This window comes from Chrysochloris asiatica, unplaced genomic scaffold (assembly GCF_000296735.1).
Source record: "Chrysochloris asiatica unplaced genomic scaffold, ChrAsi1.0 scaffold00384, whole genome shotgun sequence".
Lineage (NCBI taxonomy): Eukaryota > Metazoa > Chordata > Mammalia > Afrosoricida > Chrysochloridae > Chrysochloris > Chrysochloris asiatica.
In genome coordinates, this window is record NW_006408902.1 from 1,435,461 (window position 1) to 1,453,618 (window position 18,158).

The following is an 18,158-nucleotide window of genomic DNA, read 5'->3' on the forward strand; positions in this document are numbered from 1 at the left end:
GAAAGGTGTGTGACAGGGTTGTATTCTTTCCCCATACTTATTGAATCTGTATGCTGAGCAAATCATCTGAGAAGGTGGGTTGTATGAAGAAAAACGTGGCATCAAGATTGGAGGAAGACTCATTAACAACCTGCGATATGCAGATGATACAACCTTGCTTGGTGAAAGTCAAGAGGATTTAAAATACTTACTGATGAAGATCAAAGACCACAGCCTTTGATATGGATTGCATCTCAATGTAAAGAAAACAAAAATCCTCACCATTGGACCAATAAACACCATTCTTATCAACGGAGAAAAGATTAAAGTTGTCAAGGACTTCATTCTCCTTGGATTAACCATCAACACTCATGGATGCCGCGGTCAAGAAATCAAATGATGTGTTGCATTAGGCAAATCTGCTGCACAAGACCTTTTTAAAGTGTTGAAGAGCAAAGATGTCAGCTTAAGGACTAAGGTGCGCCTGACCCAAGCCATAGTATTTTTAATAACCTCATATGCATGAGAAACCTGGACAGTGAATAAGGAAGATCGTAGAAGAAATGATGCATTTGAGTTATGGTGTTGGAGAAGAATATTGAAAGTACCATGGGATGCCAAAAGAACCAACAGATCTGTGTTGGAAGAAGTGCAGCTAGAGTGCTCGTTGGAGGCCAGGATGGCCAAACTTCATCTCTCATACTTCGGACATGTTGTCAGGAGAGACCAGTTGCTGGAGAAGTATATCATGTTTGGTAAGGTGGAGGGTCAGAGAAAAAGAGGAAGACCCCCAGTGACATGGTTTGGCAAAGTGGTAGTATCAATGGGCTTAAGCGTGGCAACAATTGTGAGGTTGGCCTAGGACCAGGTGGTGTTTCTTTCTGTTGTGTACAGGGTCACTATGAGTCAGTACCGACTCGATGACACACAACAACAACAACATTTATTGGCAAGGAGTCTTCGTGTCGATAAGCTTTGATAAGCAGTGGACTACAAGGTCCATTTGAACTGCAAGATTGGAATGAGTTTTACTTGGACATTGTACTGTAAGTGCCTATTCAAAGAAAATCCATTTCAAACTCACCAGTCACTCATCATAAGCCCTATAGATGGTCGCTATGAGTTGGAAGCAACTTGACAGCGCATAACAACAACAATCCATTGGCAGAGGAGGCTTGTCATGGTGCTATGGAATAAGCACTGGACTGCTAACCACCTGATCTGTGCTTAAATCCACCAAGTGTTCCTCAGAAACCCTATGCAGGGTCACAATGAGTTGGAATCGACTTCACGACACTCAACAACATCCATTGGCAGATAGGAAACACACACTGAGTATTATATGAGTAGTTAAAGGTTCTGATTCATTTAGCAAAAGGTTCAGAAACTCAGCTAAAGTTGGGTGGCAATGCCACAGGATCAAAATGCAGCTTCCCTTTAGTATTCCCAGAGTGGACATACTTGGGTTCGCTGCTCATAGAAGGGGTCTGATAGAACTGAGAACTGTAATTTGTGCTGAAGAATGGGTTTTCTTTGATTAGGAACTTACGTTACAATGTCTAAGTAAAATTTATTCCAGACTTTCCTGTTTTCAAGGTACCATATTATAACGGTATCTTTAGGTTTGCAGAATACGCTTAGGCTGCACCTATTTTTTTCTGGTTGTTTCTTTCGCTTCAACCTTTGACTATCCCTTAATTCCTTGGATAACTGGTTGTTTCTAATGCAGAGTTCAGCCAGAGAACCACTATTGCAAATGTCTTTCACTTTAGGGAACTTCCTTTGCCCGAGGTTAAGTGTCTCTAGTTTTATATGTGTCCATTTCATATTTTCCTTTTGAAAATATATATCACATTTATTTAATATCTGTCTTTCTACCTTCACCAGTATTAATAAATCAAGAGCCTATATCTAATTGATTTTTTAAAATTATTGTCTGGCACAGACTGATACGGCAGACTTTGCTTCCCGGTAAAACTGCAGAATCCCTCTCCTGTCTATGGAGGTAAACACTAAAGATGCTTCACACGTGAATCCTGAAGATGGAGAAACCAACCCCTACAACGTAGCTTTGTGTTTACGTCAGTAAATGGAATTTGGACCCACTTGGAAAAGCTTGACACGTGAAACCCAGAGGTTACACTGTTTCAGAGAAAAGATAGAACTCATGAAGATATGTAATTAATGAGGTCATTAGCTAAAAGAAATTCTAGGCAAAATTTATCCTGGGATATAATCGGCCCCCTACAAGTTATTTACCAGTCTTCCAATACTGAAAAAAATGATAGTTCTTGGGGCCGTTTGCTACTTCAACATCAAGAACTGAACCCAAGTTTTCCTTCTAGACCAGTGTTTCTCAACTCAGCACTGTGGACACATTGAATCAATTAATTATATTTGTTGTGGGGAGTTTTCCTTTGCGTTTTAAGATGTTTAGCAGCATCCCTGTCACCTTTTACCCAACCCCAGTTCTGACGACCAAAAATGTCTTCAGACATTGCCTCGTGTTCCCCTGGAGTATGGGACTAATGCCCCTTCCCAGTCATGAAAATAAAATAATATCTGTGGTCATTTCCAATGTCATCTGAGAAGACAGAGGGGGAAGAATGACCATCTTCTCATTGAGAACCGAACCACTGTTCTAAGTTACCTCAGTCCAACAGGAACTGTGGGTTTTCATGCAAATGGACTCAAGTTCATAGTACTGAAATAAACATTAGCAAGTGCTTGCAGAAGGAATGTCATAAGTCATCAAAATGCCTGCTACGCAGGACTCTAGGGCACAACAGTCCTTCCCAGGAGTATTTGTTAACATGGAAAGTCTCCTGAATCAACTCAGACTGCTTCCAAGCCTTTCTTTATCCTGTCTGAGCGGCTTCCCTGGATGCCAACTGCCTCCTGCTGTTTTCTGGAAGGAAAGGCACACAAGGAGAACAGGCTCCTTCCTGTAGACCCCTGTTAGCAGCGCTCTCTTTCAGGCACCAGGGGGATTTGGTTGCTATTTTCAATCATTATAGAGACTTATTTATAGATCACATTATTACACAGTGATTTGAGACTTACTCTCCCATCTACTTAATGAACTTTGATAGTTCTTAAAGAAAAAATTATTGTCTGACTACACAATCTATTTATGTGGCTCAAAAATAAAATATAACAGATATACTGTGAAATATTTTGCTCCCATCTATGTCCTTTATTGACTCTGTATGATAAGTACTTGACTTCAAACCACAAGTTCAGTGGTTCGAGCCCAGTACCTGCTCCTCAGAAGAAAATGTGACTTTCTGTTTCGCAGAGATTTACAGCCTCAGGAACCCTATACATGGTGGCTATGAGATGAAATTGATTCAGTGGCAGTTAACAACACGTCCTCCATGTTGCCTCATTCCCATTTCCCATCCTCCCTTACTTCTTTTGAACAATGCTCTGATGATTACCTATCTGATTACTATCTGATGATTACATAATATATGCTATGTTGCACATGATAAATCAAAGGACTATGCATTCCTAATTTTGATAAATATTGCCAAATTTCCTCCATAAAGGTTTTACCTATTTACATTTCTGTCAGCATTGTGTGAGAGCCTGTTTCCCAAAACTTTACCAACAAAATGTTGTCACTTATTTCCTTGGTGAGAATGGTACACAGTCACTTTGGACATTTTCTTATATAATCTTGAATAAGTTTCCATATGTTTCTGTAAACAATGTGCCCATACTTGTTAGCCATTTTCTATAGCATTTTTGATTTCTTGATGTGCTAGGAAAAACTGGTCCTTTGTGATATGATGATTTTTTGTTTAAGATTCTGTTGGTCATGTCCAGAGGTTCTTCATTTTTATATAGTATAATTTGTTTTTCTCATTATTGGCTTCTGAATTTTAAGTCCTATTCAAGGTCTTTCTCTCTATAATACCATATAAGAATTAGCTCATGTGGGTTTTTTTCTTTTGATATGTTCTAATATTTTTATGACTTCATTAAATATTTACTCTGTAAATTTTTACCCTTTTTAGATATTATCTTATTGTGAAGTGTGGAATATGTATGCAATTTTATTTTCTTAATGGCTACATAATTGTCCCAAACCATTTATTAAGTGAAGCATTGGCAGTGCAGAGGTTCAGTGGCTAACTGAAAGTGGTAGTCTGAGCTCACCAGCTGCTCCCCGGGAGAAAGATGTGGCAGCAGCTTCCATCTTGGAAACCCTATGGGCAGTTCTACTCAGTCCGATACAATCACTATGAGTCACAATCAACTAGACAATAGTTTTTGTTGTTCACGTGACCATTGTTTCCGTTATTTATTAAAAAGCTCATTTTTCCCATCCCTATGAAATGCCAACTCTATTCATAGAGTAAATTCCAAATAAATTTAAATTTGTTTGGGACATTTTGGTCTGTTCCATTGATTGGTGGGTGAGCCAGCAGGATGCAGTTTAAATACTGCTTTATACCTATGTCAGGTCTTGGTCCTTTGTCTTTTTATCAGTGGTTTCCTGGCTTTTTACTAAGTTTAAATTTCCTTATGGACTTTATAATCAATTGGGTTTAAAACACAAACTTTCTCTTTTTTATTCATTATGGTTGTTGTTAGATGCCTTAGCAACCCTCTGTAGGGTTTCTAAGGAGCGGCTGTGAGTGTGAACTGCTGACTTTGTGGTTCAAAGCAGTGCCACATATATGTATGTTTTATTCAAGGGAGCCCCAGTAGCTCAGTGGTTAAAGAACTCAGCTGCAAACCAGAAGGTTGGTGGTTCAACCCTACCAGCTACTGCACAGGAGAAAGATGTGGTACTCCACTTCCGTAAAGACCGACTTCTGGGACGTCTTGGAAAGCTGTGGGGGAATTCTACTATGTCTAACAGGGCCACTGTGCTTCAGAATTCACTCAGTGGCAGTGCATTTGTTTTCTTATTCTTTCCGAAAATGTTTTAAAATTGAAAATATCATTTATCAATGTAGATAGTATAATGTATGGTATAATATATGGTGCTGTTGTTGTAAAGTGCCACCAAGTTAGTTCCAACACATAGCGACCCCCTGTGGGGTTTCCAAGGAGTGGCTGGTGTTTGAACTTCCTATCCTGATGGATCAGCGCCCAATTTCAATGACCAATGTTCCAACCCATATTATCCTCTGATTATTTAGAAAACTCTCCTAGACTGTAACTGCACACCTTTAAACGAATTCTAGGTTTTTAAAGCAAAATCACAATGCCATTATCACCAGTCAGTCCAGTTGCTGTCAAAAGGTTATTGCATAGAGCCATTATTGTTAAAAATAAGAAAAAGCACCCACACTGAAAGGGGGGCGAAATTTATCTTTTATTTTTTTATTTTATTTTTATTATTATCTTTTTTATTGTTGTTGGTTACCAGGGTATGGGGGTGGGGTTGGAAGAATGAGGGGAAGGTGGCGCACAGGGTAGGGACTAGGCACAGGAGAGTGGAACACAGGGTATGGAATAGACACATATAGTTTGGTGCTCGGGCGGGCAAGACACTAGAAGGGGAAGGGGAAAGGAAAAATAAGGCGGATGGGAGAATAGCTCGGCAGGTTTACATGGGCTAAATGGGACAGAGGTAAATAATGATCTGAGTACCAACGTAAAACAACAGGGCCCGTGGATACAAAGATTGAGGCATGGTTTCAATGGATAAAAGTGGGGAAATGATGTTAAGATGCTTGGCTGTTTGTTGAATCTTGGTTTCCCTTGCCTACTGTTAGACCACAGTTTAAGAAGTGCACTCGGAGGATTAGAGACCTAGATGACAAGCCTTTATTCAGCAGATCTGCAGAGACAGACATACTTACTCCTAAGTGCCAACAAGGGTCTGTCTGCCTTCCTCCCCTTCCCTGGAGGTTTCTAAAGGAAAAATACGTTCCAGGTGGCCAGTGAACTCCTGGACATATATCTTGTTTGGTATTTACAGCCTCTCTGTGGTGTACTTTGACCTCTGCATAATTTCACTTACTTCGTTCTTCCCAGAAGATAAGGGGGTTTAGGGGGTTGGTCCCAGAACCGAGATAACAAAGGCAGCACATATATCTATTCTTCTAGCTATCACAAGGCAGAGTCTACGGTAATCATGATTACGTTACAACAATTTATGTCAGTGTTGTTTACATCAAAGCTATTTCGCGAGCGAAGTATTAGAGAGTCTACATCAAAAATGAGCTAAAGATTATGCATTGATTAATAGTTACCAGGTGTTAGATGTTAAAAATGGACTCTACAGTCCTTCACCTACTATTGTAGACACTTTAAGGGGGAAAGAGAGGAATAGCCAGAAACCTTTCTCACTAGAGAAAGCTTGTAAATCCGTCTTCAGCCTATAATTGTTTGGAATAACTAAAATGGGGCTAGAACTTGCCCAGTGAAGGAGAGGCTCCCTGCAGAGCCTTTGCACTGCACAAGACCATTGGTGGCATCCTGATCATCATTCAGAATCTTCTGAGGTGGGACATTCCCATGTGAAAGGACAAGCAGACCAGTCTGGAGCAGCTAGAAGAACAGAAGATACCTCTTGAAAGAAAGGCCAGCAGAAACAAACAAACAGCAGCAGTCCAATTGACTACTACAAGAACAAGCAAGTTGTACCCCAGGGAGCCATCAAGGCAAGTGCTCAGGTCCCCTCAAGGAAAATCCCCTTCCAAGACTGAAACTCAAATGGAATACACCAGCAGGCATATGGTCCTGCTTCTGACCATGTTGGTCACCAATAAGGGAAGAGAAGGAAAAACAGCAATGAAGTTGTGAGCTAAGTCCAATCACATTCAATAGACTCCTGTCAACCTGGATTGAGACCTGGTTAACCAGCAGTATGATGAGACCTGGAGACTCTTGGACCCAGGGGCAGGGACATGGCCCCGGAGGACTAGAACGGAGTGTGAAGCATCCAGCTGATATAAAGTGAGGGGGGATGCACAAGAACACCCACACTTGCAGATACTACCCATTTGACCTGGCATCAATGGATGAAGGCAGAGGCAATGACGTGGACAGAAGGAGCAGCTGGGGACTCTGGACTCAGGGAGAGAGAGGGGTTGTGTGCTGGCGGCCAGGGGCAGGCATGTGGGGTATACCCTTTGGGTGTTTAATGTTTAATGATACATGCAGAGGATTGTGATCAGTGCAATGAATGTAAAGATAATGTTTTCCCATGTAAACAAATACATAATTCACAATAAAAACTTAAAAAAAAAAAAGGTATTGTACTCAGCTGTAACTGAAAGGTTTAAAGTTCGAGTCTACCCAGAGGTGCCTTGAAAGAAATACCTAGTGATTTACTTCTGAGAAATCAACCACTGAAAATTCAATGGAGTATAGTTCTCCTCAGACACACATGGACTACCATGACCATTATCACTTTAAAAAAAAATTAGCAATAATTATTTAATATCTCATAATTATCTCATGATTTTCTTTTTTCCTTTTCATTGGGACAAAGCTAAATTTACTTAGAATTAATATCTTTACAGTTGAATTTTCCTGTCCAATGTTATAGTTTGTATGAGGGTGAGTCAAACATCCACACTCTGACAATAGAATTCATATTAATCAACTTTTAGAAAGCACCAATATTTCACTTTTTGACATAATCTCCTTGTTTTTCAATAACTTTGCCCGTGTGTCAACAAGCTTTCATATTCCCTTATTTTAAAATGTTTTAAGCTGAGCTGTGAGCCCCAAATGCACCACTGTCTTCACTTCTTCATCAGAGGGAAATCATCCTTGAAGGACTGCTTACAGGTGAAAGTCCTATGAAGCAAGATCAGGACTATAGGAAGGGTGCTGTAACACCTCAAAACCAAGTTTTTGCAGAGTGTCAACAGTGTGGGCAGAGGTGTGGACGTGCATTGTCTTACAAGATTGCAATGCCCTTGGATGGCAGTCCTCTAAATTTAATCCAAAATTTAGGCTTCAGCTCTTCGGTGAGCATCTCACTATAATGATTGTTGAACCTTTTTCCTGACAGTATTCCAATACTTGACCTTGAGAATCCAAGAAAACTGTGAGCATAAAATTTGCAGCTGATGATTAGCTTTTGAGCTTTTTCTTGGTTGTTGATAGAGGATATTTCCATCCCATACTCTGCCATTTACTCTCAGGTTCATAGTGATGACTCTATGTCTCATCACCAATAACAATTTTTTCATTCTTCGGGTATCTGTCCAAATTTTGTTGGTAGATGTCCAAACACTTCTGTTTATGCTTTTCATGAGTTGTTTCAATACCCACCTCTCACAAACTTTTTGAAACCCAAGTCTGTCATGGATTATTTCATAAGCAGAGCCATGGCTGCTTTGGAAATGATTTGCCATAGAATCCACTCTTGTCTATTCAACAGAATTATTTCACATGCACACTCAATGTAGTTATCAGACTTGGATGTGGATGGGTGTTTTAATATAACTAGTGCGTATGTTTGACTCACCCTCCTATCCATTTATTGAAGATTTCTTTAAATCATTAACTGCTGCTTTGAAGTTTTCTTCATATAGGTATTTTGGTTTCTTTTTTTCTTGGTTATGATTTTCATAAATTATACACTCTAGCTGGTAATTTGAATTTATGAATGCCATTTTTTAATGTAATCATTTTGTATCCACTAACTGATGGAGTCCTGGTGTAATGCTGTGAGTTAATGCACTGGACTCTATGGCGTTTAAAGAATTTCATTAAAAATCATCTGCAAAGAAATCCCCTCTTTCCTGACATTTCCCTTTAATTTGCTCCTCTTATCCAATTTCCTTGTCCTGTGCCTCCAGGGAAGTGTTGAGTGGTAGTGATGGCAGTAGACATTACTGCCTATTATGAATGAATGAATGAAGTGCGAAGATAACATCATGAAAAATACAGTTGAATAATACCATCTGGCTCTGGTAGCGTAGTGGTTCCGAATCGGGCGGCGAACCTCAGGGTCAGCAGTTCAAAACTACTGACTACTCATCAAAAAGATGAGGCTTTCTGCTCCCGTAAAGATTTACAGCCCCAGAAACCCTGTACAGGGTCGCTATAAGTCGGATCCGACTACACGGCACATAACAACAACAACAACAACAAACACAGATACACATTGTAGTGTTCCAGCAATATGACTCAGCCTCAAAAGCTAAACTACCACAAAGAGATAGAATTTATTTTCATATTTCTTTATTAGTAAAATCCATTCATTGTATGTGTCTGTGTGTTGCAAGTATGAACTACTTTGAATTTTGTCTCCCACTCCCTAGTTTTGACTTTAGGAGTGCTGTGTAGTATCAGAGAGTAAGAAAACTTGAGAGTTCTTGACCTGCAGACATGACTTCCAATAGCAGCTGTTCTAGATGCAATCTAGGTTGCCATGAACTCTGAATCGATATAAACAAGTATACTTCGGGTGCCCCCAATTGCTGAGGATTTTAAGCTTCACACATAATATAGATTCAGAAGCTTCATGCTGAATATCAAGAAAAAATCAAATTAATGAGTTCAAAAGAAAACAATTTAAAGGCAGTTTCCTCAGGGGTGTGATCTACATCAAATATATATGGACATCAGGCAGAGCGCTAGCTTTTTGTTCAATCTGGATCCTGCATCCAGCTCTCATGATCTAACTACCGTTCTTGTGACTTGAATTGGCAGCCTGCCATATTGCTTGTTTGCCTTGGATTGTTTAGCCTCTATAGCATGTGAGCTATCAGTGTGGTGTCTTACCTGCCTGTATATATGAGGGGACTTAAAATTTTTTGTGAAAAATTTCATTATCTTTTCATTACATTTTTCCATGAACTTTCTGAAGTCCCCTTCACTGTTTTTGCTTCTCTAGAAAAGCTAGACAGTGGCTATCAAACTTACTTAGTATATCAAAGGAAGGAAGTTAGTTAAGGACTGAAAAACTGAAAATATAGAGTGAACTGCTAGTAGATAAGAAAGAATTGGCTTAGTAACTGTTTTCACACTTGGTTGTCTTGTGCATTAAAATCTTAAGAGATTGGAGCTAAGCATTTAAGTAAGCATTGCTTAACTCAAGAATTTCTCACAATTATTTTCACATAAGACTTTCCACTAGAGCACTGTAGGATAAGCACTGGACTGTTAACCACAAAGTCTATGGTTCAAACCTACCTGCAGCTCCTCGGAAGCCCTATACAGGATCATAATGAATCAGAATCAACTCAAAGGCACTTAACAACTTTCCACTAAGTAATCCCAATAAATCCTTCCAAAGTGATGAAGTATACTCCTCCCTTTTCCCCAAGGCTCTCATTACCTGAAGCTTAAATGTTTGAATGATGGTTCCTTTTTTGTTATATATAAACTGGCCTAGGAAAATTTCTTCTCCATTACATTCTTTTGAGATGCCCTATTTAAAAAACAAACAAACAAACAAGCATAGAGGTTAGAATGTGTGGATGCTTGATTAAAATAAATGGAAGTATGTTGTCTATTGAAGTCACAACAATTCACCAGACATCTTTGGGTACCACCAGGGGCAAGGTGTTACGGTAATTAATAGCTATAGTTTTACTTTTCTTCTCACCCTTTCAAAATTCAAGTGTTTTGAGGGAAGAATACATTAGTGGAAATTACTGTGAATCTAGTTTATTACTAGGTACTTCAAATTATGGTAAAAAAACAAAAGTTCATCAGCTAACCTATGTCATAATAAAAGCAATACTATTTATAACATTTTTATTTTAAAACTAAACACATTACTGTTTTGCATTCATAATTACATAGGCAATTCAAGACATACATAATTCCTATAGCCTATTAAGAAAGGAGTCCTGGTGTGGCGCTGTGGGTTAATGCGCTGGACTGCAAAGTCGGTTTGAACTACAATGTTGGCAGTTCAAGCTCACCAGTCACTCCTCTGAAACCCTATATAGGGTCGGTGCGGGTTGGAACCAGCTCGATGGCACTTAACAACATTAAGAAAGGGGAATTCTAGTATGCCACTATGGGTTAATGCGCTGGACTGCAAAGTCAGTTTGAACTGTAAGGTCAGTGGTTCAAGTCTACCAGCTGCTCCTCAGAAACCCTGTACAGGGTCACTATGGGTCAAACTGACTTGACGGCACTTCATAACAGCAACAACAATTAAGAAATGGATGCAAGTTTTATTTCTGTCTCCTTCATTACTCTATTTTAATTTCATTTGGTTTACAAATTCCCTAATAATAAAGATAAAAGGATTAAAGACTCCTTTAGTCCATTACTAAAGGGTTCTTGCCTGAAGTGTTTACCCTTGTTTCTAAATAATGGCAGCTGTGTGTACCTCAACAGTTAACACACATAATTGCTAACCAAAAGGTAGAGGTTCAAGTCTACCCAGAGGCTCCATAGAAAGAAGATCTGGCGATCTGTCTCTGAAAATATCAGACATTGAGAATCCTATGGAGAAAGTTCTCCTCGGACACACATGGGGCGCCAGGAGTTGGAATCCATTTGACAGCAACTGGTTTGATTTTTCTGGGTTTTGGTGTCCAAACCCTCTAAGAAAGGATTTGATTTGTTCAAATGTAATGTTACTTTAAGTTTATTTTAGAAATACTTCTATCTAGAAGTAGCAGGCTTACATCAAAGAAGAGTAATCCTTTTTAAAGTTTTGCAATTCCAAAATCATGAAATTTTGTGGTATTTTGATTATACACAAGACATACCAATCACCTATGTACAACTTCGATTCCTCCTTTAGATAGTAAGGTTATTGGGGAAACATTTAGGTAAAAACCTAAAGGGGAAAAGTGGAAAATAGACAAGACAAAATAATTTAGAGAGTGGCATATGGTGTATGATTTAGTGGACTAAAAACACAACGGCTCTTTCTGTGGGTAGGCTCAACAACAGGAAGACATAGCGTTGGACCCCAGAAAGGCCTAGAATTTGGAGGCACAGGGTAGGGGTGTGGGGACTGCAAGAGGGGCTTTTTAAGGAGTGTTATATAAATGAGCCAAAGATGGCTTTTGCGTATTAACCCCAAGTCATTTACTTCTTCATAGCAAGCTGAGGCCCATTACTCCAAAAGAGCCCATCAATGCTAAATTCAAATTGATACACATTCACCTGTTTTAAAAATGATCCAAATAAACATATTTTTAGCCACTTAGAGACAGCGTACTTTACCACATCTCCCAAATGTGCCTGGTATCTGCTAGTCCTGTTGTTGTTAAGTATCACTGAGTCAGTTCGAACTCATAGTAACCTTGTATAGAGTTTCCAAGGCTTTAAATCTTTGTGGAAGCAGAAAGCCTCATCTTTCTCCAACACAAATAGTAGGTTCAAACCGACATTGCAGTCCAGTGCTTATCCTACAGCACCACACCAGTTGGTTCCGACTCATAACGACCCTGTACAGGGTTTCCCAGGCTGCAAATCTTTACGGGAGCAGAAAGCCTTATCTTTCTTCTGCAGAACAGCTGGTAGTTTCAAACTGCTGACCCTGAGGTTCGCAGCCCAATTTGTAACCACTACGCTACCAGAGGCTCCAGAAGGAGATATTGATACACTACTTTTGATGAACACAGAACAACTAGAAAGAAACTCAACAAAGATGCAGAATTAAACAACACAATCAACCAAGTTGGCCTCATAAACTTATACAAAGCACTCAACCCAACAACAGTATACATGGAACATTGTCCAGAATAGACTGTTCATTAATTAGGTCACAAAGTACAACCTTGTAGTTAAACTGACCTCCAGCTGTACCTGTTCTTTGGCACTCTCAGACCCAAAGACTTCCTACCTTACTAAAGGAAGACATTGTAAAAGGTGCAAGTAAGCTTATCTCCCTCCCTTCTCTTCTGAGGGGTTTTCTTGACCTCGTCCCTCCTGATGGTTCTCTGCATTACTTGCTTCTGGAAGACCCTTGCTGGGGGAGACCACCTCTTACATGCAATTGACAATGCAAAAATAGCTCCGATGTATAACTCGAGAACAAGTATACTGCTGGGAGAACTTGTCTGCAGTTATCCACTGATCACAGAGACATGATTAAACACATTTTGTCTGGAATAAACCTGAGCATGTATGAACTGAAATACTAAGAACAATAGTAACAAGTAGTAACTTCTTCCTTGATCAACCCCAAACTCCTGCAAACTCACCACAAGGAATAATTAGATCTTCAGTCCCTGATAAGTGATGACTCCTCTTCTTCCTTCCAATTCTACTACAGTTGACATTAGGAATACCATTTAAAATAATGGATTAAGTCGTGAGACTCATGGGCCTCTTCTAAGCGCCTCCTAGAAGGAGGCCTGCAAGTAAATGCCTCCTAAGTAAACAGTGCAGGATTCCTTTCTGGGTAAATTTACCTGGCACCAGATTCTGGGGTGTCCAAATAAAAGGGCCCACCCAGATCATTTCTACCTATGAAATTCATTGTTGCCCCACCATGCATACAGAGCTTTCTAGTCAGTGCTTTATTGCTCAACTCTGAAATTCAGACAGACAGGCATAGACAAATGTTTGGCAAAGCCATTTAAGCAAGATATATTGTTGTTGATGTTGTTAAGTGCTGTGGAGTTGGTTCTGACTCTTATCAACCTTGTATAGGATTTCCAAAGAGTGGCTGGAAATGGCTGGAACAGCCAACCTTGTGGTTCACAGTCCAGTGCTTAGCCTATAGCATCACACCAGTATTCCAACAAGACACATGGAGATTATATAAACAAAAATGGTATTTATAAATAAAGACAGAAAAGGAAGCAGAAGAAAATTTAACAAAACTATAATTAATATCTTCAAAGATATAACAGAAGATGTCTCATACATGAAAGAAAAAAATTAGACTCTACAAAAGGGAATGTTTGCAGAAACAGAAAGAGCTCTTAGAAATCATAATTACAGAAGAAATGAAAAATTAAACATAGGAGTTAAACTCTCTATATAGAAAAATCGCCTAGAAGGTGAAATAAAATTAGAGAAGGAAAATAAAAAAGTGATTTTAAAAAGTAAATCTAGGTTAAATTGTAAGTCAAATGAGATGAAATCCCACAATAGCTGTGTATCAGGCCTAATCCAAAGGAAACTCTCAAATAATAAAATTTGTTAATTAGCTGATGTTAATGAGAATAATAGAAGGATACTTACTTCTCTGGAGATGGGTTTAGATATGGTTTAGTTATAGAAATATAGAAAACTATGCAAATTAAATAAAAATGCAATTATTAATTTCAGGGGTTTTTTAAACACACACACATAAAAAGGAAAATGAAGGGTAAATGAAAAAAGTATTGTTACTAATATTCCAGTTCATACATGCACGGGTTTATTCCAAACAAAAGATGTTTAATCATGTCTGTGTGATCAGTGGATAACTGCAGGCAAGTTCTCACAGTAATGTAATTATTATGCTCTTAGTCTTCTTAGGAGGCCTTCAAGAAAATGATCCAATCAAAACATTAGTTCTGAGAGGCTCTGCTGGCTCAGTTAAATTCAAGGCAGAGAGGTCAGATCAGATGGTTTGGGTTACTGTTTTTTGGCATCTCAACAGTAATCTTGGGAGATGTTCTTTAAGAATGATTATAGGGGCTTATTATAAAGAAATTTGAAGAAAACTGAAAACTGCATTGGTGATAATAAAAAATCCAGAACACTGAGGAACATTTTCCCATCACAATGCACCTGTTCATTCTTTGAAGGTGGTCAACAACTAGCCTAAGATAATTTCACTGGGAAATCTTACCCCATCTGCCCTACAGCCCTGATCTTACCACTTCAGACTCCTGTTTGTTCCCCAAACTCAAAGAACCTTTCAACGTAACACCATTGGAGTTCCTTGAGGATGCCAAAGCTGCAGTTTTAACATAGAAATTGAAGAGCATGACATTCTTCGGGAAAGGGTTAGAGATGAAAACACTGACTTCAGAATGCATAGATCTAGGTGGAGGATATGTTGGGAAACAATAGCTTGAGATTTTGAGATTTTTGTTTTAAAAAGGTTTCTATGATTTTGTAGCATTACCTTTTGACTTACCCTTGTATATGACTCAACTGAGAACAAAATTATTCACAAAGTCATAATGGAAACAATATTGATTGAAACAAAGATAAGATACACAGTCTGGCAGTTCTCAGATGTTGAACAGAGTTACTAAGTGATCTAGCAAATCTTCTTGTAAAGTGCAGTGGAGTTCACTCTGACTCAAATTATCAAGCGTCTGTATAGGATTTCTGAGGAACAGTTGGTGGGTTCGAACCACAGACCTTGTAGTTCAAACCGACCTGGCAGTCCAGTGCTTATCCTACAGTGCCACATCAGCACTCTAGCAATTCTACTCTTAGGTATATACTCAAGAGAAATGAAAATATATGTACAAACAAAATTTGTACACAAATGTTGATAGCATAATTATTCTTAATGGTGGTGGTGGTGTGCCATTGAGTCAATTCTGACTTATAGCAACCCTGTATAGAGTTTTTGAGGCTGTAAATATTTATGGACTCAGAAAGCCTCGTATTTCTCCTGCAAACAACTGGTTTGCAGCCCAGCTAATAATCCATTTGATATAAGGGCTTCTTATAATTCATAATGTTGTTATTGTTAAGTTCCATTGAGTTGGTGCTGACTCACAGTGACCCTATATATATAGGGCTTCCAAGGATCAGCCTCCCACCAATATATATGTTGTTGTTATGTGCCATGGAGTCGGTTCCAACTCATAGTGACTCTGTATAGGGTTTCTGAGGCTGTGAATCTTTATGGGAGCAGAAGGTCTCATCTTTCTCTCGTGGATCAGCTGGTAGTTTCGAACTGTTGACCTTGAGGTTTGCAGCCCTATTCGTAACCACTATGCTGCCAGAGCTCCTTAAACCAATATTCATCAACTGGGGAATGTACAAATAAAACATGGAGTCCTGTTGTGGCACTGTTGGGTAAGCACTGGACTGCTACTGCAAGGCTGGTAGTTCAAATCCACCAGCCTCTTCTTGGAAACCGTGTTTGTTGTTAAATGCCGTTGAATTAGTTCTGACTTCACTATCCTGTATAGGGTTTCCGAGTAGCTCCTGGTGGGTTTGAACTGTTGACCTTGTGGTTAGCTGTCCTGTGCTTATCCTACAGTGGCACATCAGGACTACCAAAAACTCAACACAAAGTAGTTATGAGTCAGAATCAACTCAATGGCACTTAACAACAACAACATATACATACAATAGAATATTATTCAGCAGTAAAAGAAATGAAATACAGATACATGCTGCAACATAAAATAACTTTGGAAACTTTAAGCTAAGTGAAAATATCAGTAACCAAGTAGTGCATTTGATATGATTACATTTCTATGAAATGATCTATAATAGGCAAACCTATAGTGAAAGTATATTAAGGTGGTTATCCAGGAGTCCTTGGGTGATATAAACAGTAAAGTGCTCGATTACTAATTAAAACGCTGGTTGTCGAAACCCATCCAGACGTTTGAAAACTCCTCTAGCACGGTTATATTCTGCAACACATAGGCACTCACATAGGGACTCCATGAGGCAGAGTCGACTAGAGATTACCTGGTTAGGTTTGGGTTTGGTTAGAGCTGGGGGAAGGATATGGGGAAAGTGGAAGGTTGTGGTTAACAGGGAGAAGGTTTCTTTAGTGATAATGAAAATATTCTAAAATTATGGAGATAAATGCATAACTGTGAATGTACTGCAAGCTACCAAAATTTACACTTTTAATGGGTAAATTATATAGTCTGTGGATTTTAGCTCCATTAAGTTGTTACTAAAAGACAAAATATAAGTATGATGGAATGATAAGGGGAGTAATGTAAGAGAAATAATCCTCATTTTCTATAGGAAGAAGTTAGTATAGAAGCATCAAAAGTGAAAATCCAAATATAATACTAATAGAAAATATAGACAAGCACCCAAAATAAACAGCTAAAATTGTTATAGGAGAATGCTTGTGTGGAATGAGAATTAGACCTCAGTGTGAAAATATTTTATTTTTTAAATTATATGTGCATATAACTTATATAAAAGTAAAAAGAAAAAAATTGTCTGGTCCAACTTTCTTGCTTTGGAAAATGGGGATCCAAGAAATGAAGTGACTTTCTCACAATGATACAATAGTATAGCTGTACTTTTAAGATAAGAACCCAGCTTCTAATTCATTACCAAACACTTTCTATCATAAACTACTCTTAACGGTAGATTAGAGTCCTAGTGTGGCACTGTAGGATAAGCACTCGACCACGTGGTCAGTTTGAACTGCAAGCTTGGCAATTCAAACTCACCAGCCACTCCTCAGAAACCTTACACAGGGTTGCCTTAAATCAGAACCAACTCAACAGCACTTAACAACAACAACAATGATAGATACAGAGAGTTTCTCACATAGACAGAAAATTCCTTGGGTGCACTGGAGATGTCTCCTGAGGGAGAGACCTTCTCTGAGATGTGTTCCATGGTAACGGCAGTTGGTACAATCTTCCTGGCCAGCTTGATGAGGGTATGTCCCTGAGAGCCTGGAATTGACCAGCACTTCCCGGGATGAACATCTGGCTGGAAAGAAAATGCAAAGTTAACCTCTGATTGTGTCATTCCACTCCAAAAATATTGGTCAGTGCATCATTGTTGACTGCAGACCTATCTTGTAATATGAAGATACTGTGTGGGATCCATACCAAACAGGAAAATTCCCACGACACGTCTAAGCTTAGTTAAAGAATCCCTTTTGTTCCTCTAGAGTACTTTATGCGTCTAGCAATCAACATGCTCTATTATAGGCTTTCTTAGCACCTGGGATAGTTTTATAGGATTCTTTTCTTCCTGGTTTCTCTTTAGAACATAAATTCAAAATGTGATTCCAATTGAAACACAAATTGCCTGCATAAGAGAAAGTTTTCATTTTTGTTTTCTGTGTATCATTATTCTTGTATGGGTTTAAAAGGAAAACTGTTTAATGTCTTTGAAATCTCTAGTCATAAAAGTGTACGAATTTAACCCTTTTCTTTCATATTTCTACAATTCTCAAAATATTAAAATTAATTTGCCTATGTTTCAATAATCTATTTTTAATGTTTTATTGTGAATTATATGATAGTTTACATGAGAGAACTTTAGTTTTACATTCATTCCATCATATATCATTTCATTGCCATGGTTCCAATCCCCTCCATGCATCATCTTCCGACCAAAGGGCATATCCTAGAAACCCGTCCTCTACACTTCCCCCTCCCCCC

General features: G+C 38.8%; 1 protein-coding gene across 1 annotated transcript in view; it reads right to left on the reverse strand.

Moving 5' to 3' along the window:
- Window positions 1-9,313: 9,313 nt before the first annotated feature.
- The window catches only part of SUN3 (Sad1 and UNC84 domain containing 3), a 72,823-nt gene continuing 63,978 nt past the window's right edge, over window positions 9,314-18,158 (reverse strand). The window contains exons 7-9 of the mRNA XM_006876507.1: window positions 17,311-17,478; window positions 10,244-10,336; window positions 9,314-9,430 (exon numbers count right to left, since the gene is read on the reverse strand). Coding sequence (XP_006876569.1) covers window positions 9,314-9,430; window positions 10,244-10,336; window positions 17,311-17,478 — 378 coding nt within the window. The remainder of the gene's footprint in view (window positions 9,431-10,243; window positions 10,337-17,310; window positions 17,479-18,158) is intronic.